Source organism: Aphanomyces astaci, assembly GCF_000520075.1.
Source record: "Aphanomyces astaci strain APO3 unplaced genomic scaffold supercont1.46, whole genome shotgun sequence".
Classification (NCBI taxonomy): Eukaryota; Oomycota; class Saprolegniomycetes; order Saprolegniales; family Verrucalvaceae; genus Aphanomyces; species Aphanomyces astaci.
The window spans coordinates 124,502-144,524 of NW_009798309.1; the positions used below are offsets into that span (position 1 = coordinate 124,502).

The following is a 20,023-nucleotide window of genomic DNA, read 5'->3' on the forward strand; positions in this document are numbered from 1 at the left end:
CCTCGGTGCCGGCTGTTGCAGTGCCCACGACTGCCCCCGCTGTCGCGGGCGTCCAAGTCGTCTATGGGTTCCAAAAGGTACCCAAGGCCCCGTCGTTCAACGGCAACACCAAGGTGCAGATGCGCAAGTTCATGGACCAGTACGAGGCATACGCCCGTGAAGTCAACATCGCGAACGCCCAGCGCCCCGGTGGTGCCCAGATCCAGCCCGCGCCGCTGAGCGCATGCACCGACCCGTTATCGGTCGAGCGCATCGCTTACTGGGAGATCGAGAGGGCCAGCCACGAGCTGACGGAGGAGGACTGGAAGGTTTTCTTCCTTGGTGCCAAGGACTGCGATCCTGTGGACATGTCCAAGTTGGACGCCTCGATGGCCAAGCTCAAGATGGATACGACCGTGCAGTCGGCCGAGTCCCGGGTGTCGAAATTGGTCTCGGATTTCGAGGCGGTACTCGTGCGCCTCTCAATGGAGGGGTTTGCGGAGGCGAGCCAAAACTAACTGTAGACTATCTCGTCGCGGCCGTCCAGCCACCGGCCGTGCGCGCCTGTGTCAAGGAACTCATGAAGTTGAACAATAACCGCAGCCTCAAGAAGGACGCTCGCGATTTCAAGCGCTGGCTGGCGGACTACATGTATCGCTACGGCGAGTTCGAGCCGCTGATGGCCGCGGCGGTGACCAAGACCCCCAAGGCTGGGAAGGCCCCCAAGATCGTGTCCGTTGTGAACGTCGACAAGATCCCGAAGTCGAACTTCACCCAAGAGAAGCGTGCGTGTTTCAAGTGCTGCCTGAGCACCGAGCACAATGTGTTCAAGTGCCCTAAGGTCGCTGACGGCGAAGCCAAGCTCTTGATGGAACGTGCCCGTTCCATCTGGAAATAAACCAAGTCGGTAACCGTCGTCGAGACGGTCGACGTTGCCGAGGTTTCCCTGGACAATGCCGTGATGTGCGCTGCCCGCGTTGTGTGTGTGGCTGGTCAGGCCGTCTCGCTGGACGCGTCCTTCGACAGCGGCGCCGATCAAAGTGTGGTGCCCCCCTCCACGTTGGTCAAACTCAAAAAGCAAGGCCGCAACGTCCTCGTGACCTAGCTCAATACCCTCATTAAGGTCAAGGTTTTTGTTGGCCTTGCCCACACCGCCATCGAGGAAGCCACGATGGACCTGCTGTTCGAGACGGACGCCGGCCCGCTGATGCTCACGAATGTCAAGTGCTGGGTGTCAACCGGCAACCTGCCCGCCAACGTCGGCGACATCCTATTGAGCCGCGCAATCATGTATAAGTTGGGGTTCGACCCATGCGCCATGCTGCGTGAGGCCGCGTCCTTCACCGATGCGATCTCGCACACTGGGGTCGTACAGGCCGTGCTGGCCGTGTCCTACGAGCTCGTGGATGACCTGGCCGAGGAGATGGACTCATGTTTCCCCGACATGGTTGTCGTCGATGCTGCCGCCGAGACCGCCAAAGTCAAGGTGGTGTTGGATGCGAAGGTGGTTGAGGCCGTGACCGCCGGCTGCGGAAAGCGACAGAGAAATACGAACAGTGCAATGTCAGCGAAGGCGACTATGTGCTCTGGTCCCACGTCGACGAACGCTATCACCCCAAACTTTTTGTAACCTGGACGGGCCCCTAACGAGTCACAGAAGTGGGCGAATTTTCCGTCATTTTGGAGCACTTGGTTACCCATGAACTACGAGAAGCACACGCATCAAGAGTCAAGCTCTACGCCGAAGACAGCTTTGCTATGACTGAAGAGATCCTCGAACACGTTTCCGCGCAAGGGATCATGCTGAAGGTCAAGGCCATCACGGGACACAAGTTTGCCCCGGATGTGAAAAACTTCATGCTGGAACTGCTTTAGGAAGGTTTCGAAGATATCGAGTCCTCATGGGAACCGCTGCAGAAGCTCAAGCATGAATGCTCGGCCGTGGTGAAGATCTACGTTGAAGGCGTGAAGACAGCGAGCGAAGGTGATGCGTTGCACAAGGCGATAAAGGAAGTGAGGGCGAAGAATTAGCGAGGCCCAAGTGTGTCCTTCGGGACATGGGTTGGGGTGCGTGTTGTGGTGGGCGACTTAATCCAAGTCCCGCGCATGACCCAGGTGGTCCTCAACCGAGGCCACCGGGTGCCGACCCTTGGCGAACCGACACTAAAAGGCATAGTATTACTAGTAGTATTACTAGGACGCAGATTTAATCCGCTTCTCGTGAGTGTCCTGGACCCGATGATCGACGTCGTAACCTTGCTCGAACCACGCAATCCATTCGACCTCGGACACGTGATCCGGATCCTTTCCCATGTCCCATTCGGCAATACATTGTTTCGTCGCAGGTTCGATACACGCCCTAACCGACAAGATGAACGATCAGACTCCGTTGGCAGTCAGGGCATTCGTTTGGCTGATTTGTAGGTTGTACGCATCCATACAATCGCTTCGTTCTTCCTTGCTAGATCCCTTAACCGTCGGGTTCTTCGGGAGGGCCGTGGTGTTGTGCAGGTACAGGTCGTTCTGTTCTCAATATCCACAGGCCCACATGTATCTTCTCCTGTACAGATCCGGGAGCCTTTTCAGAAATACCGCAATTATCGGGAGCCGCAAACGTACTCGGTCTCCGTAACTCCAGGTCTTTTCAACTGTCACCGCTTGTCGCCTTCCACGTGGTGACTGGAAAGGCTGCCGGGCATTCGTACTGGTCCCGTGCCTTCCATGATCTTCAAAACGGTCCACGCACGGTGCACGGGCCACAGAACTCGTCGAGCGATCCGACCGGGATCGAGCTCCGACAGAGCCCTCCTGGTCGCTACCGGGTAGCTCCACATCCAAAGCATGTTCGTTTCCTGTTCCAGGAAACTCTATGCGTTTAGTCGCTAGCGTGTTTGTAAGACAGCTCAATAATTCCTTGTAGTCTTGAGCCGCGTGTTTGTAAGATAGCTAAAGAATTCTTTGTTGTCTTGTTCACACCCGACGGCTACCGTATTCGCAACGGTGACCTCGACGACATATCCAAAAGTAACTTCATTACCCAGGCAATCAGTCAGTTCCCTCCTTTCACTTCACTACTCTCTACAAGTCATGCATCGGTACAGTGTACCATCCCTCGGGACATATGCCCCTCCCGATCCAGGTCATATTTCACACTTCTCAAATGGCGTCCTGTTTCGTACCAACATTCAGCTACCCACACTCAGGCATGGGGAGTAAAACAGAGGCTCGGCCGATAAATGCATGACGCCCAACGACCGAATACATGGCACGAGAGGTCCTACCATATGTAGGCCAGATCCAGTCAAGGTGACATCCTCGTTCTAAACCAATAAGATAAAGATGTGGAACGTGAAAGCAACCCCACGTCCAATGAACACGACACCAGAAGATGGCTGGTGCTCAAGGCTTGAAACAGGAGGCAACCAGGAGTGGTAGTCACGGCGTTGAGTATGAAGAATTCGAAAGTAGATAAATTCTATGAATATACTTCTCGTTTTGCCTTGATTACCATACCTTCAGTGTACGGCATTGCTCGGAAGTACCCCAGTCCAAGCTGTCTGAAGAGTTCGCCGAAGACTCACGAAAAACGCGACAACACCCTCCCGCAAATCGCCTTCAACCAGCACACCCAGCGCTAGTGCAATCCTTGGGTCACCATAACCGTTCCGCCCGACTCTACGTAGTCGCGAGTGATTGGAAAGCCCGTCGTTCGAACAAACCTACCGTCAACCCGTCGCCTGTTATTACCCATCCGACGCCTCAGGCTCCGCTTTCCCTTGCACGAATGTTGAAGCTACAGTAACGTTAACTCCACTTTGATGCCGCTGCCATAGTAACTATATAACTAACGTTACCGTATCTATCGACGACACCCTGACACGACTATTGCAACTTTGGATTTCTAAGCGTGTACAGCAATCGCATTCACGGGGAAGAAGTGGACAAGTCGGTAGCGGCAACCAAAGATGTTTTGAAGTCACTTCAGGTGAATTATTGTTTCATGTACCTGTGAGCAAATGTCGAATACTGTCTATGGTCTTGGGAGAAAGTCTTTAGGTAGGAGTATAGGGTTCTACCCATGACTATGGGCATCCCAAAGATGGACAAATTTGGAAGATAAACTTCAATTCACGTACGGTGGTGGGGGGTATCATTATTGTCCTATTACCCAAAATTTGGACTTTTATTCTGATCCGTGAAATCCATCGATCGATTCTATGTCCTGAAGTTTGTACGTAAAAAGTTGCCTTGTGGTGATTGCAATCTCTCTACTCTAATTTGTGTCACACACTAATTCGATGTTGGTAATGGTTTCCTGCAATCGGATTGGCTATTCTGCCGTTTTATCAGTTCATTCTCTATGTCGCTCCAGTTTAGAATAAACATACAATACCAACCCACGTTGTATGAAACACCGCTGTACTTTTATGTCATCCCAATTGAAGGTTGACGCGATTACACTAGCAGTCAAGCATATTCACATAAAACTGTTCTTCTGTAACCTTAATAAAACTATACGTATAGGCATAGTTCCGTGCCACAAACGTCATTGGTGAATTTTAAACTAATCGTACACTAACATATGACCTCTGCAATATCATACACCACTCTAACAACTAATAAATAAATGACTTCTGCGTTCCCGCGCAAATACAAAGTTGTCCCGGGAAACAACAATTTCACATGTGTGCCAAGCACTTCATTTTCTAATCGTCGCTGCAGTTCAGTATGGGCCGCATGATGCTGCAACGGCGACTACTGGGCCTAGTCGCTCCTCTGTCGCGGAATGAACTTGCTCCCGTCTTGACCTCTGGGGAAGAGATGGGAATTGTCGAGGCAGTCAACGAGCGGACGATGCATACTCAGTGCTTCACACACAACGAACTGACTAACATCGTTCGCGTGTGCATCGAGAACAGCCACCACGAACGAACGGTGCCGGACACGTTCCCCTCGATAACCTTTGTCAAGAAGTTCATCAAGCGACACTTCTCCTCGCGCAGCGTTCAGGCCATGGAGGCAGTGCGAGCGGGTCGGAGCACGGTCGACGTCCATAAAGCTCACTCTCCAAGGTGCATACCGACAACCACTTCGACCCCGACTGCATTTGGAATCTCGACGAGTCTTGAAGTGTATGGCCCATGGTGGCTTGCCTGCCTCCAATTTTGCGCCAACAAGTCATCCTTCCTGTCGACGACGCTGTTCATTCAGTACTTCGAGTGGTTCGTAAGGCAAATCGGGCCTAAGTGAAGATGACTGGATTCATGGTGGCTTGCTCATGATTGCCTACAACATTACGAGCAAGGTGGCTGACAAGGAAGCCAAGAAGGAAAAGGAAGAAATCCTCGTGCAGAAGAAGAAAGCCACTGCACAGAAGAGAGTCATTGCAGCGAAAACGAAGAAGGCGTTGGATGAACGACGTCGTGAGGCGTCAGAGCGCAAGTTGATCTCGTTGGAAGATTCAAGCAAGCCCGTTCGTCGCAAGAGGCCACGCGCACCCCATGGTATTGAAATTTTTGTTGTGTACTTGTCCGGATATTCCAATAAAAGCTGTGCAAAACATGAATAAAATTCGGATATAGTGGCACGGATTTGATATCAGCCAATCGAGAGTTCTAATTTTCACACCCGAATAGCTTTTGAATTAGAGTTAAACCGATCAACACCAAATCACACGATCACATCTCCTCTTTACAAAACGGTATATAATTGCAAATCGGCCTTAGGGAAGTCCTCCAACGAGGGACCGATAAATGTGGCACGGAACTGGGCTCTTACGTATAGTTGCCTCACCAGAACGCTCTCAAGCATCACATGTAGACTTGGAGTACGCAGGGGGGAAGGAGTGGTTCAGCGTAGGTTAGAAGCATGTAGAGCAGCCACTGCACTTGGACGGCGAGGCAGTCGTAGGGGCGACAGTGGGGCCCTTGGAAGAACGTGATGGGGGCCACCTTAGGCACTTTGGACTGGGTGACTGGGGCGACAGTCGGTTTGGTGGTGATAGGACTAGCGGTGGGGGACGTGGTGATGAAGGGTTCAAAGAAGTCGCGGGCGATCGAGATGCGGCTGTTCAAGCCAGCCTTTCCTGCTTGGCACATCCGTCGCCCCCCCTGACCACACCCACCACCTTGACAGGCCCGTTCAATTGCACCGTTAGTGGTCCGCCAGAGTCGCCTTTGCACAAATCTTCGCCCAACTTGCCGCTCGCACACAGCATGGCTTCGTTAACGGTGCTCCCAGTCATCAGCTTTGCGCATTTGTCGTTGCTGATGGAATCCACGCCGACTTCCAGGCGTTCGGAAGAAGCTCCACCCGAAGACGTACGACCCCACCCGCGCAATAGTCTTGTCAGGTTGTCATCGATACATAAAGTAGTATGTATCGATGAAGTAATGTTAGTAAAATGTCACTGTGGCACAGGTATGAGAGTGAAGCAAACGTTGCTGTAGTTTTCACATATTTGCGAAATGGTGGCAACCACGAATGGAAACCACTACGTTACCTTGCGTCTACTCCATATAATGTACTGCCATCTCACCCCCATTGCCTTATAATACCAGTATATGGTACCAGGAAACGCATGAAGCCCACCAACGTTATATGAAGTAGACGTCCAATCTATGCAAGGCCATTTAACTAACCTCAACTAGGGCAATTTGGGGCGAGATCAGGGCCAGTTCGAAGTTTGATGAGTTAACTTGATACTTCGAAGTTTCAAGTCAGCCATGAAACTTCGAAGTTTTCGCTGCAATGACTCTCTTCTGTGCAGTGGCTTTCTTCTTCTGCACGAGGATTTCTTCCTTTTCCTTTTTCTTGGCTTCCTTGTCAGCCACCTTGCTCGCAATGTCGTAGGCAATCATGAGCAAGCCACCATAAATCCAGTCATCTTCACCTTTGGGCTCGCTGGCTCTGTTGATAAACGCCTGAACCACACCTACTTCAAAACGTCTTGTGGTTGTGTGGCAAGTTTGGATTTCTGAGCTTGTAACGCAAGCGCATACGCGGAAGAAGTGAAGAATAACTGTAGTCGTGTCAGGGTGTCGTCGATACATACAGTAACGTTAGTAAAATGTAACTGTGACATCGGTATGAGAGTGACGCTAACGTTGCTGTAGTTTCTACATTTTTGCGAAATGGTGGCAACCACGAAATGGAAACTACTACGTTCCATAGAATGTACAGCCATCTCGCCCCAATTGCCTTATAATACTAGTATATGGTATCAGAATACGCATGTAGCTCACAAACGTTACATAAAGTAGACGTCCAATCTATGCAAAGCCATTGAACCAACCCCAACAAGGGCAAGAGTATCAAGTCAGCTCAGATTGGTCAAGAATTTACGCGTAAATTGGTGCGTCTGCGACAGGGCTTGGAAGGATATATACCCACTGATCAATATCGTCCCATGATTTACTGAGCTCGCTTGCGGGCCTTTGGTTCAGATTTCACTTTTGACTTTGCCACTTGGCATGAACGTTCTGTTTGCCTTGTCTGCTCTCTTCGCTACCTCCACGGCCTTGGTCGCCCAACAAAGAATTGTTGGCGGCGTCGAAGCTGCAGTTGGCCAGCACTTGTACGTATGCGGACTTCGCAGAACCAAGTCGGGGACTTCTCTGTGCGGCTCCAGTTTGATCGCCCCCAACGTCGTCTTGACCGCCGCCCACTGCACCAGAAATGACCGCAAGTTTGTGTCGATCGGGTCACATTTCAGGTCCGGCATCAGCGATGGCGAACGCATCAAAGTCAAGCAATTCATCAAACACCCTAAGCACAACAACGTGACCAACAGCTATGACTTTGCCATCTTGATCTTGGAAGAACCGTCCAAATTCCCTCCGGTCCAGGTCTCGTTCGACACAGTGGCGCCTGGCACCCCTACGATTTTGCGCGGGTGGGGTCGTAAGTCTTCTGGCGGACCTTCTTCCCTATTTCTAATGGAAGTCGGTGTTGATACCATCAGCAACGACCAATGCGCAAAGCTGTTGACCGGATACACCGTGAGCGAAGCCATGCTGTGTGCGGGTGGCGAGTTGGGCGAAGATTCGTGCCAAGGCGACTCTGGTGGACCATTGACGGTCGAATCGAACGGGTCTGTCAAGTTGGTGGGTGTGATCAGCTGGGGCCTCAAATGTGCCCAGAAGGACAAGCCTGCGGTTTATAGCCGCATCTCCATCGCCCGCGACTTCATTGAACCCTTCATCACCACGTCCCCCACCGCTGTCCCTATCACCACCAAGCCTTCTGCTGCCCCCACGGCCTCCCCTGTTACCAGCAAGACCCCTCCTGCGGCCCCGATTACCACGAGCCCTACCGTGGCTCCTATCACCACTGACAAAGTACCTACGGTGGCCCCCACAGTCGCCCCTACGACTGTCTCGCCGTCCAAGTGCAATGGCTGCTCTACGTGCTTCTACCCTATCCTAAACCACTGCTTCCCCCCTGCGTACTCCAAGTCGACCTGTGCGACGTTCGCGAGCTTGGGAGCGTTTTGGTGCGGCAACTAGTTTTATTTTGGTTAACGTTGCACTCATCTTATTGTACGTACATTGCATGAAGCACTACTGTACCGTCATATCATCCCCCATTGAAGAGGTCGACGCAATTAAACAAGCAATGCTCTCAGAGCAACAGCTCCACTGCTGCTTAGGTAGTCATCTTCCATAAAAAGAACCAATACTCTGTAACCTTGGAACCCGGACCTGTTCTGCAGCGTGCAGAGCAATTGGGACGTGCGTTAGTTTGACCCATTGCAAAACACACACACTCTCTGTGTGTGCCGTGGCAAAGGTTCCGATACCTTAGTGGAGGTACTGAGTACTTTATTGCAAGGTACTGAGTACTTTAATGAATGGTAGTCAGTAGGCGCCGCCTCGTGGTGTGTTTAACCTCACTAATGTCGGTGTTATATTTGGTACCTTGTCGAAGGTTCCGAAGCCAAAAGCCGAGAAGAAGCGGGAGACAAAACAGGACCCCATGTGTTTACATAAAGCTATTCCTGTAGTTAACAAGGTGCTAGCTTCACTACCGTACCTTTCGATTCAATGTTGGAGTGGTACAGCCAGGAGTACTACCACTGGAAAATTTGATATTCATTGCCTCTAGACATAAATATCCTTTCAGAAGTAATGCCTCTCTACAATACGATAACTGACGAGCAAACTTGAAGCGACTTCCTGCAGATTTTAGCATGCAAACTTGAGCTTGTAAACTGACATTGACACCTCCATTCACTTTCCATTATGCCATGACCGTCCCATCGCAAGCCCTAGAAATGTACTTGTATGATTTCAATTTGAGTTTGATTGCCACGAAGAACTCCCATAACATTATATTCCTCCAACATCACATAGAAATATTGATTTTGAATAGACTAGAAACAGAGTGGTCACAGCCGAGTACCACTCCAACATTGAATCGAAAGGTACGGTAGTGGGTTGGTAATGATACTCCCCACCACCGTACGTAAATTGAAGTTTATCGTCCAAAGTTGTCCATCTTTGGTATGTCTATAATGATGGATGGAACCCCGAAATACTTTCGGCCAATATACATCCTTTCAGAGTTTTCGAGATTTGCTGGCTCAAATATCCAAGAAGGCTAAACGAGCTGAGCATTTCATTGGACAAGATTGATCAGTGGGTACTGTAATCTAAGTTGATTACTTATCAGTTCAAGCCCTGTCGTGCACGCACCGATTTACGCGTAAATTCTTGACAAATCTGAGCTGACTTGATACTCTTGCCCTTGTTTGAGTTGGTTTAGTGGCTTTGCATAGAGTGGACGTCTACTTCATGCAACGTTGGTGGGCTTCATGCGTATCCTGGTACCATATAAGGCAATTGGGGCGAGATGACAGTACATTATATGGAGCAAACGCAAGGTAACGTAGTAGTTTCCATTTCGTGGTTGCCACCATTTCGCAAAAATGTAGAAACTACAGCAACGTTAGCTTCACCCTCATATTTTACTAACGTTACTGTATGTATCGATAATAACACCCTGACACTACTATTGCAACTTTGGATTTCTAAGCTTGTACAGCAATCGTAGGTAACGGCAACCACAAGACGTTTTGAAGTAGCTTCAGGTGAATTCATGTAACAGTTAGAAAATCTCGACAACTCTCAAGGGATGTGTGATCTTGGGCGAAAGTCTTCCGTTAGGAGAATATCCCAGGGTTACGCTTGCTCCCCGCTTTGAGGCGTCCTGATTTGCCCATTTCTCCCACTTTAAGTCCTAAAAATTTCTAGTATTTTTTCACTGGCACTGCTCTCCGGATTCAATAACACCTGGACGAATTACTTGGGATTGATATAATTGGAATTATGCAGAGGAATATAAGTCGATCACAGAAAAAAGTTTGTGTCTCCACTGGAGTTGACCCATGCACCTTTGCGTTACGATTCTGACATCCTAACTAACGACTAAGCTACCGGTGCAGTACTTGTATGACATAGAGTTATTTTCAATATATTTAAATGTATTTCCGAGGACATTGGTTGTTTAAACAAGATTCGCTGAATGAAAGACACTACTTATATGAAAGAACTTGTGGTCATAACGTGATAGCTGCTTGTAATAGTTCCATTATAGAAAATGACGCGGTGCACTAGCAGAGCATGCTCATCAAATGAAATCCAGGCAAAAGCAATGGATTGTAAGCATCACAATAGGTCAAGCGGTCTAGGGATGTGACTATACAGTACATAGTAGGTAGGTAGAAACGCGTGGGTTCAAATCCAGCATGTACAATACACTTTTTGCATTTTTGTTGTGCCGAGTGATATCGTTTGAGACACAATGGTAATGAGAGATTGCAAGCGCACCAGATACAGCATCATAGCTATCATAGATGCCAAAAAACAAACACGTGCATGAGGGTCTGGCAGGATCTCCGCCTTCAAGAGTAGTATATTCGTAAAGTACTGGCATAAATGAAGGTACTAACGGAAGACTCATTTGAATGATGTAGTATTGCCTGCGTAGTGTTTATTGAGTGGTTTGTAATGTAATGGTGGTTGTCGGAGCGCTCATCTGCGAGGCTGCCATGTCATAACCATCGCATCGGTAGGAAAGTTCTCGTAGCACCATGTTAGGAGAGGTTACTAGTTAAAGAATCATCCCAATTGGGGTAGTGTTGCATGCATAATGTGAAGGTGAGCTATGTTGTTTCCCGCACTACGCCAACACAAACAACCAAATAGGGGAGCACCGCATCCCGTGAACCACGCACTTGATTGTTATGTCCGTTGCAGAGGAAAACCAGGAGTGAGCTTCTGTAGAAGTGGTAGATGGTTCCAGGTGGCCCCTGATTGGCTGACCATGATGATCACTCCAAACCGACACTTCATCTAACTCCTAATACACTAGTAGTACTACTAGAGTGCATCGATTCACAGGATTAGCGCCATGGGACCCAACCAAGGGTCCATGTGTGTCATGGCGGAGCCTGGCTGACAGCATCCGACCACAACACCCCCCCCAAGTCATATCATCGTCATAACTTATAGGTCTTCGCTTCACTACTGCGCCGCACTTCATGCGCGGTTCATCGTCTTGACCAGTGCCTCGTGGTCTTTGGCATTCTTCTTGGTCTCCTCTTACACTTTGACCACGGCTGGTCATTCTCGCATTATCATCTTCAGCGGCTCGCATGATGATTCAAATGTCATCAAAGTTTCCCAAACACTACCAACATGAAGTCATTCACATCCGGGGCAAACTTGTGTCCCGTGATTATGCCTTGCTCGGAGGCATGTTCGAGGATTTCTTCTGTGACTTCAAAGCTCACTTCCGCATACATCTTCACGCGTGACGTGTGAGCTTCGCGTTCTTCATGTGTCACCAGAAGTTCTAATATCACGGAGAACTGGCCCACTGACTTGACACGGTACGGACCGACCTAGGTGATGATTGGCTTGGGTTGGTAGCGCTGATCCACCCTTGACCATAGCACGTAGTAACCTTCGGTCACCTTGCAGGCATCGAAGCTTCTGTGTTTCTTGCCGCCTTACTCGTCCGTTGCTCGTTGTGGTTCAGCACTTCTTTTTGCATCGCTTGCAAACTTGTTCGTGGTTCGTCAAGGTTCTTCTGAATGTCCTTGTGTTACCACTTGTCTTCGCAGAGAACCTTGTTCACGCCCACCACAACGACGTCCAAAGGGGTCTCTGGGTGGAATGCAGTGAAGAGCTCCATGGGGGACTTGTTGGCCTGCGACACTGCCGGAGTTTGGTTGAGGTTGGACTGCACCACCGGTAGGAGGTAGTCCCATTCCTTCTCATCCAACTGGTAGTCCGTAACATCACTCATATGACTTGGAGGTTGTCGCGATTCATGCGTTCCACTGTGCGGTTCCGCCATGGGCTGTAGGCCAGTGTGAGGTCGTGGTGCACCTCAACTTGTGCGCCAACGCCTTCATCGCCACGTTCTTGAAGTAGGTGCCTTGGTCACTGACCCAGACTCGTGGCATCCCAAATCGCTTCGTCCAGCCCATCAATGCATCCACGCACATTTGACTCGTAGGGCCATCACAGACCACCAGCTCGCAGTAGGGTGTAAGGTCGTCCTTCAAGACTTGGCGCCGCTGTAGGCCTCATCCACGTATAGGTAGTCGACTTGAATTCCTTCGTTGCGTGCCATCTGGGTGCATACGGTCTATATGGACCACCCTTCCCCCTTTCACATGAGGGCACAGTAAGCATCCTCGGAGGAATTCCGCCACTCGGTCGGCAAGGTGGTCGAGGTAGAATAGGCGCCTGATCGAGGCCACCAGCGCCGCGTGGCCACGGTGTCCCATGCTGCCACAATGGGCGACCACCATGATCCGATCGCCGTCGCTTCGTTAAATTCCACCACTTGCGTAACCAGAATTGACCATCCATAGTCGCTGGCGTCCGTAAACAGGCATATCGTTGCATCATCACGAGGGTGAGATAGCTCAACCGACGCCCGTAACTTAGACTTCACTGTATCGAACGGTTCCTTTTCGCCGTCGGTTAGTTCCAAGTGAACACCAGACGCGATGCGTTTCTTGCCCTTTGCGTTTCTTGCCCTTACCCTTGAGAGCCTTTGTCAAGTACTGCTGGAGTGGATCCATCGTCTGTGCATACTCGGTCATGGAGTCCCGCAACCAGTTGACTGCACACACAAATTGTTGCAAGTCGCCTGCGTTCGTAGGGTAGGGAATGGCACATAAGAGCTGGATCCATTCCGGGTCCTGCTTGACGCCATCCCCACTGATAATGTGCCCAGAACATAGATGGAGACAAATCGTTGGAGTGTTGCGCGGGTCCAGCCAAATTTGGTACGTAGGGGTGAAAGGCTGAGCAGCATAGAGTTACATTGGTGATATCACCTACCCACCGGACTTTGTTGTCGTGGAAACGATTGATGGAAATGAGGAGTGCCGAGAGCTGGGGTGAGGTGAGCCCAGATAGGGAGGTCATTGGGACGGTGGGGACAGCTAGCGGGGGGTTGGTGCCATGGAGTGGCGATGGCGAGGGCGGGTTTGAAGGTAGTAAGGTCTCGTAGTAGTGTACCTAGAAATGTAGTGTCCTAGACGGGTGGGGGGATGCGGAATGCAAGCCGGTGGTCAGTGAGGCCGCACTCGATTTTGGTAGGCCTCAAGGGATTTCGTGAGGTGGTCGTGGGCGGGCGAGCCACAGTCGTTGGCAATCCGGAGGAATTGGTAGAGCCGTTGGCTGTGGCTAAAGCGTTCACAATAGACGAGACCCAAGCCATATCTGTATGGTCGTAGAACCATGACTTTTGATGGCCGTGTGGTAAGCGGAGGACGCGGCAGGGTAAGCGTGGGGTGAGAGGTCGAAGAGGAAGGATTTGCCGGCTCCGAAAACGCCTCCCAATGCAGATTGGCCTGTGATTGTCCTGGACAGTGCGATCCCACAGAAAGCCGTGTTGCATCTCGTCATTGGGTATCCAGGAGGAGATGTAATCCCGTATAACGGTGAAGATCCGGCTACTGAGGACACTCTAAATAGTGATGGGGCGTCACGAAGGAAGGCCAGGGTCGAGGTTCACCACACCGTGGGCATTGGCCGATTTGGCGAGGTATATCATCTGTTTGCGTACAATGATCGGGGGGACAAGGCCTGTGCGTAGGATCATGGACCTGGGCAGCAATCCAGAGTTCCTGTGAGATACCCCCATGACGTGAGGATACTCGCGTACGTAGACTGCGGACACAGCGTACTTCCATCGCTTCATTGTAGTGATAGTTGTGCCATGTGGTGCCCGTGGGAGTTTGGAAGGCCTGAGCGATTACGTTCGCTCGATCCTTATCATGGAGGAGCCAGTCACGGTCAAAGTGTGGGACTTGTACTGTACGTGGTCGGAGTTCAGGGCGGTATCTAAGTGCCGAGGGTGGGTGGTTTTTTCCGCAGGGAGGATCCAGTTGTCTAGTAGCTGTCGGAGTCCAGCTGTAACTGCTTCCCGGTCGGAGCTGTAGCGGGGAGGGTATCTGTAGGACGGGTTAGGACACTCTGGATGGAAATAAGTGGAGCTGGTGCTCCGAGTACTGATCGGAGGAATTTCCGGGTTCGGTGGCCTTGAAACCACACGGCTCGTTGTTGCACACGGGTTTGTTGGATGAGGTGATACGCCAGTCGCGGCGTTTGTGACATAATTTTGTCCATAGTGCGATGCCCTGTCGCAGCCAGCGGTCCTAGTCTTGGATGGTGTCCCGTGCGGTGGACATGTCGGTCCACCAATCACCGATCGCTTTGGTACAGAACAGTGCCATCACGTGGACGGGAGAAGGTTTGGATTGCGGATCTATTTGGGCCATTCCACCATGTGGGCAAGTCGAAGGTATTCGGCCCCTGTTGGATTTACGGCTTCATGGATACGGAGCAGGTGGCGGAGCTGCACGGTACACCCGTTGGTGCGTTGTATCGCCACTGCCCTGTTGAGGGCCTTCCGAGTTTGGCTGGTTTCCCTCCACTTGATTTTGGCCCTGGTATAGGATATCGTAAAGGTTTTGGACCGCCCCCTCCAGCTAGTCGGTGTTGTCTTGTAAGGACCACGTCGTGGCCGCATGTGGGGGGTACCGTAAATAGGGGGCGAAGGCAGCCGTTGAGGAGTTGCGAGGTGTGCGCGCCGAAAGTGGAGATGTCCCCTTTCGTGCGGGAGCGTATGTTATCGGCTCGTATGGGCATGACACCTGAGTGGCGCGAGGGCGTGCGATCGCCTGGGCAGAGGGCGAAGGCCATGAAGGGGGCGCTCGCATGGTCACTGGAATGCATGATATGTAGCCATATGCCACTGGCACTTAATTTATCAGCGGAGTGACCGGAGATGTAGATGTCATCAAGGGTTACGGCAGTGTTGTTGCGGGCGTAGGTGTGACGTTGTAGGTTGAGGTGCCGGTGGTGGAAGGTGGCGAGTAGTCCTACATACACTCTGCGTCCACTGCATGAAGGCTATGTCTATGTCCGTGCTGGAGCATGAACAGGGTCAATAAAATACGGGGGCTATCTATCAGGCAGTGCGGTGGAAGTGGCTTATCTGGGCCTCCAATGTAGGCTTCGCCCTTGAAAGCTTCACACCGGAGGATGTTATTAAATTGGTGTCTAACCGTGTAGGCGTCAGGTGGGGGGGGAGGAAAACCCTGGATCCGCCAGGTGCGTCGGCGGCGGTGTTGCGGGGGGGAGCTCTTGAGGTCTCCAGGTGTGATTTTGGATGGATTGCGGTATTTGAGTTGGTGGAAGGAGAGCCCGTTGTCGAGCACACCAGCGTAATGGTAGTCCAACCACATAGATGTCTCGGAGGAAGAGATAACCACGTCGTGGTGCTGCCCAGGCCTGGATGTTGCGTTGAAGGGGGTCTGTGAGGAGCTGAAGACCGTGTTCCAGGAGGCCGCCGCGGAAGGTAATTCCGAAGCGTTCCTGACATATGACCTCGATCTGTCGCCGGTAGTTGAGTATGCTGAGTTGTTCGTCCGGAGGCTGGAGCGACGGGTTGATGGAGAACTGGATACGGACTTTGGCATCGGCGAAGTGACGCTTCACATCGGCAATATCGTCAGCGATAAAGCCTTCGAAGTGGTGTGTCTCACGGTCCCAGTAACGCTGTGGTACATGATCGGCTGGCCATCGTCGTCTAAATTGCAGATACCCGGAAGTTGAAGGGCTGTGGTGGCGTCATATTCCTCCAGGTTATCTTAGCCGATAGTCGGACTGGCTTCTCTCTACTCAGTCTGTGCTGGTTCATAGGGGCTCGGTTGGTATTGTGAGGTGGGCGGATAACGCATATCGTGGTGTCGCTTTGTCGGCGGGAGGTGGAAAGAGGGGTTTGAAATGTCAAGGTCTGATTCGATGTCTCAGTGGTGACGTTTGTCTGGAGGTGGCCGTGGTGGGTCGAGATGAGAGCCAGTGTGGGGTGTGGGTTTGGGTCTGTCCAGGTGGTGTTAGAGCCGGTGAGGTTGGCATATCGTCGTTAGTTTGATGGATGCTGCGCGGTGAGGGTGGTCTTAGGATTCTGCATTTTGGGGGCCAGTATTGAGTGCCCAGTGGGCATGAATTAGTTGGTTGGATCGGGCTTTTCTGCCCAAGGGGGGGATGGGGTGGCAGTGATAGGAAGGGAGTATGGGGTGTGATATCCAGGTGGGTGGGGAAAACGGAGCCGGGTGATGTGTCTTGACTGGGGCTTAAGTAGTTGGTGTGGGTACGTGTTGGTCCAGAGCGTGACGCAGGGGGGTTCCGGGGTGGTGCAGAAGGTGTGGGGTGTGGGCTGTACAGTAGTGGGGATAGGACTTGTCGCAGTGGGACCCTTGTGTGAGTGGGCAGTGGACTCGTGTGTCTGTGCGTAGGCTGCGTGAGGATTGGCTTGCGTGTAGGTGGAAGTAGTGGCGGAAGCAGTGGCGGAAGCAGTGGCTGCAGACGATGTTGGATGAGAGTGGTGTGTCCCATGCAGTGGGATGGCAGGTATAGTTGTTTGAGGGGTCCCAGGGTGGGTAGTTATGGGTGCAGGGATGGGTGCAGTGGATACGGGGAGGCTGATACAATGAGGCGCCAGTGCGTTGTGCTGGGATTGACGCCATATGCCCGGAAGGGACCTCTGTGTGGAGGAGCCTTTAGTCGGTTTGAAGGGTTGGGGGAGTATGAACCGGTGCAGATGGCGTAGTTGGACTTGACTGGAGTGGTGTAGCTTTGCGCGGGTGGCTGACGGTATGTGTGGTGCGTGTCGACCTGGGGCGGATGGGCCGGTCGTCATCAGAGAGAGGAGCGGCTGGATGTGGGAGCTGTGTGACATCTGGGGTGGGGTTGGTTGTGCCATGGTCGGGTGGATCAAGTATATGTTCGGCACGGCCGATTAGCGGCCCGTTTGGTCCTGTTGCGTTCGTGGAGAGCGAGGAACGTGTCCGCGGCACGCTTCGACCGGAGTTGATGCGCAGTGAGTGGCGGTTCAACTAGGCTCTCGGTGGTGTCGGAGGCAGAGTTGTTCTCGGACGAGGATGGGTGAGGTTGACGAATGATGCCTGTAGCCGGCACCAGTATGGCGGTGGGAATGAATGCCATTGCGGTGGACAATGACGGTAGCCATAGGGGTTGGCATGGCCGTGGTTCCGGACAGTGTTGGAGATGTTGGCTGCTGCTTGCCGAGGTCCGGCGGAAGCGTGAACATGGTTGTTGTTGTATCTTGTAGTTGTGCTCGGGGCGCCGCGTCCCACTTGTGGGTTACCAGGTATTTTTGGGAATGGCAGTGCTGGTTGAGGGCGATTTGCGGGTGGATATTGTCGAGTTTTTCGCGAGTCTTCGCCGAACTCTTCAGGCAGCTTGGACTGGGGTACTTCCGAGCAATGTTTATTCATAGATTCTATCTACTTTCGTATTCTTTGTCCAGTCTACCGCTCCTTGTCGCTTGGTCTTTGGTGCCTCCGTTTCAAGCCTAGAGCGCGAGACATGTTCTGATGTCGTCTTCATTGGAATTGGGGTTGCTTGCACGTTCTACAACCTTCCCTTATTGGTTCACGACGAGGGTTTCGCCTTGACTGTGTCTGATCTACACATGGTGGGTCCTCTGGTGTCATAGATTCGGTCCCTTGAGGGGTCGTACTCCAAGCATCATCCTTCTCCTTCGAAGACTGAGAACCGTTCAAACTAATATACCCTACGATAAGTTAGATGAGGCATATGTTTTGGACTCTGACCACCCCAACTTTTACTATGTACATGAAGTTCAGTACATTCTGCGTGCTTAACTCCGGGAATTTAGCATTATACTTCGAGGTAACAAATACCAGGTATGTACACGCGGGGGTAAGTCGAAGTCCCGGGGTTACGGGAAGAAAATTTTCTTGAACGGTCCTCAGTCTCGTCTGAACGGTATCCAGATTTTCTGATCGCTGTTTCTCAGTTTCCCGATATTGTAACTTTGAATTTTCGCAGTTTGTACAGCAATCTACCGGTAGGAGTGTAGGGTCCTCCCATGACCATAGGCAGCCCAAAGATGGACACATTAGGAAGATAAACTTCAATTCACGTATTGTGGTTGGGGGTATTATTACGGAATGAAACACTACTGTACGTTCATGTCATCCTCAATAGAAGGGGTCGACGCAATTACGCAAGCAATCCAATCCATTAACATTAAAACGCTCTCACTGTAACCTTAATAAAACTAGTTGCCATACCAGAACGCTCCCAAGCTTGCGTACGAGTCACACGTCGACTTGGAGTACGCAGAGGGGAAGCACGTAGAGCAGCCACTAAACTTGGACGGCAAGGTAGTCGTTGGGCCGACAGTGGGGCCCTTGGAAGAAGTTATTAGGGGACCACGTGAGGCACTTTGAACGGGGAGACTGGGCCGGCAGTCTGCTTGGTGGTAGTCGCGGGGGATCGAGATGCGGCTGTATATGCCAGGCATGTTCTGGGCACATTTGATGCCCCAGCTGATCACACCCACCAACTTGACAGACCCGTTCGATTCCACCGTTAACGGTCCGCCAGAGTTTCCTTTGCACGCATATTCCCCTGATTTGCCGCCCGCACACAACATACTTCGGTCACAGTGTTACGGTCAACAGCTTAGCGCATTTTCCGTTGCTAAAGTAATCCACACTTACTTTCAGCAAGCATCGGACAAATATCCACCCCAAGACGTATGGCTCCACCCAGCATCTGTGTCATCAGCCAGCAGCCACTGCTGATCTCGCCGTTGCGGGACGAAACGTTTGTTTGGCCAACATTTGTGTCCATCGCCGAAGCCCAGGTGGTCGCCCCTGACGACGTCTTGTCGAGAATGACCAAGAGCCTGGACGCCGTCCACCTGGTGGTGCTGGCGTCTGGCCAGGCGTGGCCTCTACGTCTCGTCGACGATATGATCTGGGTGCCACACAAAAAATGCCTAATCCACACCAAAATTCCTGAACAGTTAGGACGGAAATAGAAAACATGTGACCCATCCATTTCCAGCTTGCGGACAAATTGGGATCGATCCCTTGGGAAAAATATAACGTCAGTGATACAGCAATCATGCTGTCATCATGCTATCATCATGTTGTCATTATGTTATAGTCGCCGCATGTTACTGTGGATTGTCACAATTTTGAAGTAGTACCACTAGTACTACTTTGTGACAAGCGACAGTAGTACTACTAGTACTACTATCGCTTGTCACAAAGTAAAAAAGAATGAGCTGCTGTGCTGTTACTTCTCCCTGGGACTTGGGTGGTGAGTGCTTCAACTGTTGGACAGTGTGACATTTCATCCACCGGAATTATGGCTTCCCGAAGGTACCCATCCCAGAATGCGAAGTAACGTTGCACAACAGAATATTTACACCATGGTCGCTTTCGCAGTTCTAGCGGTGCTCATTCTATTGTCCCCCATTATTCCCCAAACTAATACCCTGTGCGGGATTTGAACCCGCAACCTTTGGGTTGTAACCCCAATGCTCTACCCGTGTGAGCTATACTCTTACTTGATAAATAAGGAATAATTAGTGCTACCGTATCCGATAATTTTTAGGGAAATACATGCGTGTCATTGGACGAAAGTTCTTGATAAACATCCAATGATATGAG

At 51.3% G+C, this 20,023-nt stretch overlaps 10 protein-coding genes and 1 non-coding gene across 11 annotated transcripts; 3 read left to right on the top strand and 8 right to left on the bottom strand.

Annotated features, from left to right (window-relative positions):
- Window positions 1-1,150: 1,150 nt before the first annotated feature.
- H257_13196 (hypothetical protein) lies at window positions 1,151-1,854 on the top strand (the record flags this gene model as incomplete). The annotated part of the gene is made up of 2 exons (XM_009840664.1): window positions 1,151-1,605; window positions 1,707-1,854. The coding sequence occupies 2 exons, from the start codon at window positions 1,151-1,153 to the stop codon at window positions 1,852-1,854; spliced, it is 603 nt and encodes a 200-aa protein (XP_009838966.1).
- A 318-nt stretch (window positions 1,855-2,172) lies between these two features.
- H257_13197 (hypothetical protein) lies at window positions 2,173-2,822 on the bottom strand (the record flags this gene model as incomplete). Its single annotated transcript, XM_009840665.1, has 3 exons — window positions 2,173-2,338; window positions 2,411-2,502; window positions 2,685-2,822. 3 exons carry the CDS (start codon window positions 2,820-2,822, stop codon window positions 2,173-2,175), a joined length of 396 nt encoding a protein of 131 aa, XP_009838967.1.
- Window positions 2,823-4,707: 1,885 nt separating this feature from the next.
- On the top strand, window positions 4,708-5,575 carry H257_13198 (hypothetical protein; the record flags this gene model as incomplete). The annotated part of the gene is made up of 3 exons (XM_009840666.1): window positions 4,708-5,201; window positions 5,281-5,483; window positions 5,562-5,575. 3 exons carry the CDS (start codon window positions 4,708-4,710, stop codon window positions 5,573-5,575), a joined length of 711 nt encoding a protein of 236 aa, XP_009838968.1.
- Window positions 5,576-5,789: 214 nt separating this feature from the next.
- On the bottom strand, window positions 5,790-6,839 carry H257_13199 (hypothetical protein; the record flags this gene model as incomplete). The annotated part of the gene is made up of 3 exons (XM_009840667.1): window positions 5,790-6,064; window positions 6,100-6,323; window positions 6,712-6,839. The coding sequence occupies 3 exons, from the start codon at window positions 6,837-6,839 to the stop codon at window positions 5,790-5,792; spliced, it is 627 nt and encodes a 208-aa protein (XP_009838969.1).
- A 612-nt stretch (window positions 6,840-7,451) lies between these two features.
- On the top strand, window positions 7,452-8,486 carry H257_13200 (hypothetical protein; the record flags this gene model as incomplete). Its single annotated transcript, XM_009840668.1, has 1 exon — window positions 7,452-8,486. One exon carries the CDS (start codon window positions 7,452-7,454, stop codon window positions 8,484-8,486), a length of 1,035 nt encoding a protein of 344 aa, XP_009838970.1.
- Window positions 8,487-11,653: 3,167 nt separating this feature from the next.
- Window positions 11,654-12,291, bottom strand: H257_13201 (hypothetical protein; the record flags this gene model as incomplete). Its single annotated transcript, XM_009840669.1, has 2 exons — window positions 11,654-11,884; window positions 12,112-12,291. 2 exons carry the CDS (start codon window positions 12,289-12,291, stop codon window positions 11,654-11,656), a joined length of 411 nt encoding a protein of 136 aa, XP_009838971.1.
- A 646-nt stretch (window positions 12,292-12,937) lies between these two features.
- Window positions 12,938-14,205, bottom strand: H257_13202 (hypothetical protein; the record flags this gene model as incomplete). The annotated part of the gene is made up of 2 exons (XM_009840670.1): window positions 12,938-13,217; window positions 13,994-14,205. 2 exons carry the CDS (start codon window positions 14,203-14,205, stop codon window positions 12,938-12,940), a joined length of 492 nt encoding a protein of 163 aa, XP_009838972.1.
- A 567-nt stretch (window positions 14,206-14,772) lies between these two features.
- H257_13203 (hypothetical protein) lies at window positions 14,773-15,226 on the bottom strand (the record flags this gene model as incomplete). The annotated part of the gene is made up of 2 exons (XM_009840671.1): window positions 14,773-14,953; window positions 15,048-15,226. 2 exons carry the CDS (start codon window positions 15,224-15,226, stop codon window positions 14,773-14,775), a joined length of 360 nt encoding a protein of 119 aa, XP_009838973.1.
- Window positions 15,227-15,584: 358 nt separating this feature from the next.
- Window positions 15,585-17,250, bottom strand: H257_13204 (hypothetical protein; the record flags this gene model as incomplete). Its single annotated transcript, XM_009840672.1, has 2 exons — window positions 15,585-16,067; window positions 16,735-17,250. 2 exons carry the CDS (start codon window positions 17,248-17,250, stop codon window positions 15,585-15,587), a joined length of 999 nt encoding a protein of 332 aa, XP_009838974.1.
- Window positions 17,251-18,618: 1,368 nt separating this feature from the next.
- On the bottom strand, window positions 18,619-18,996 carry H257_13205 (hypothetical protein; the record flags this gene model as incomplete). The annotated part of the gene is made up of 1 exon (XM_009840673.1): window positions 18,619-18,996. The coding sequence occupies one exon, from the start codon at window positions 18,994-18,996 to the stop codon at window positions 18,619-18,621; it is 378 nt and encodes a 125-aa protein (XP_009838975.1).
- Window positions 18,997-19,849: 853 nt separating this feature from the next.
- Window positions 19,850-19,914, bottom strand: H257_13206. The gene has a single exon. It is a non-coding gene; the product is annotated as a tRNA-Val (tRNA).
- Window positions 19,915-20,023: the final 109 nt, after the last annotated feature.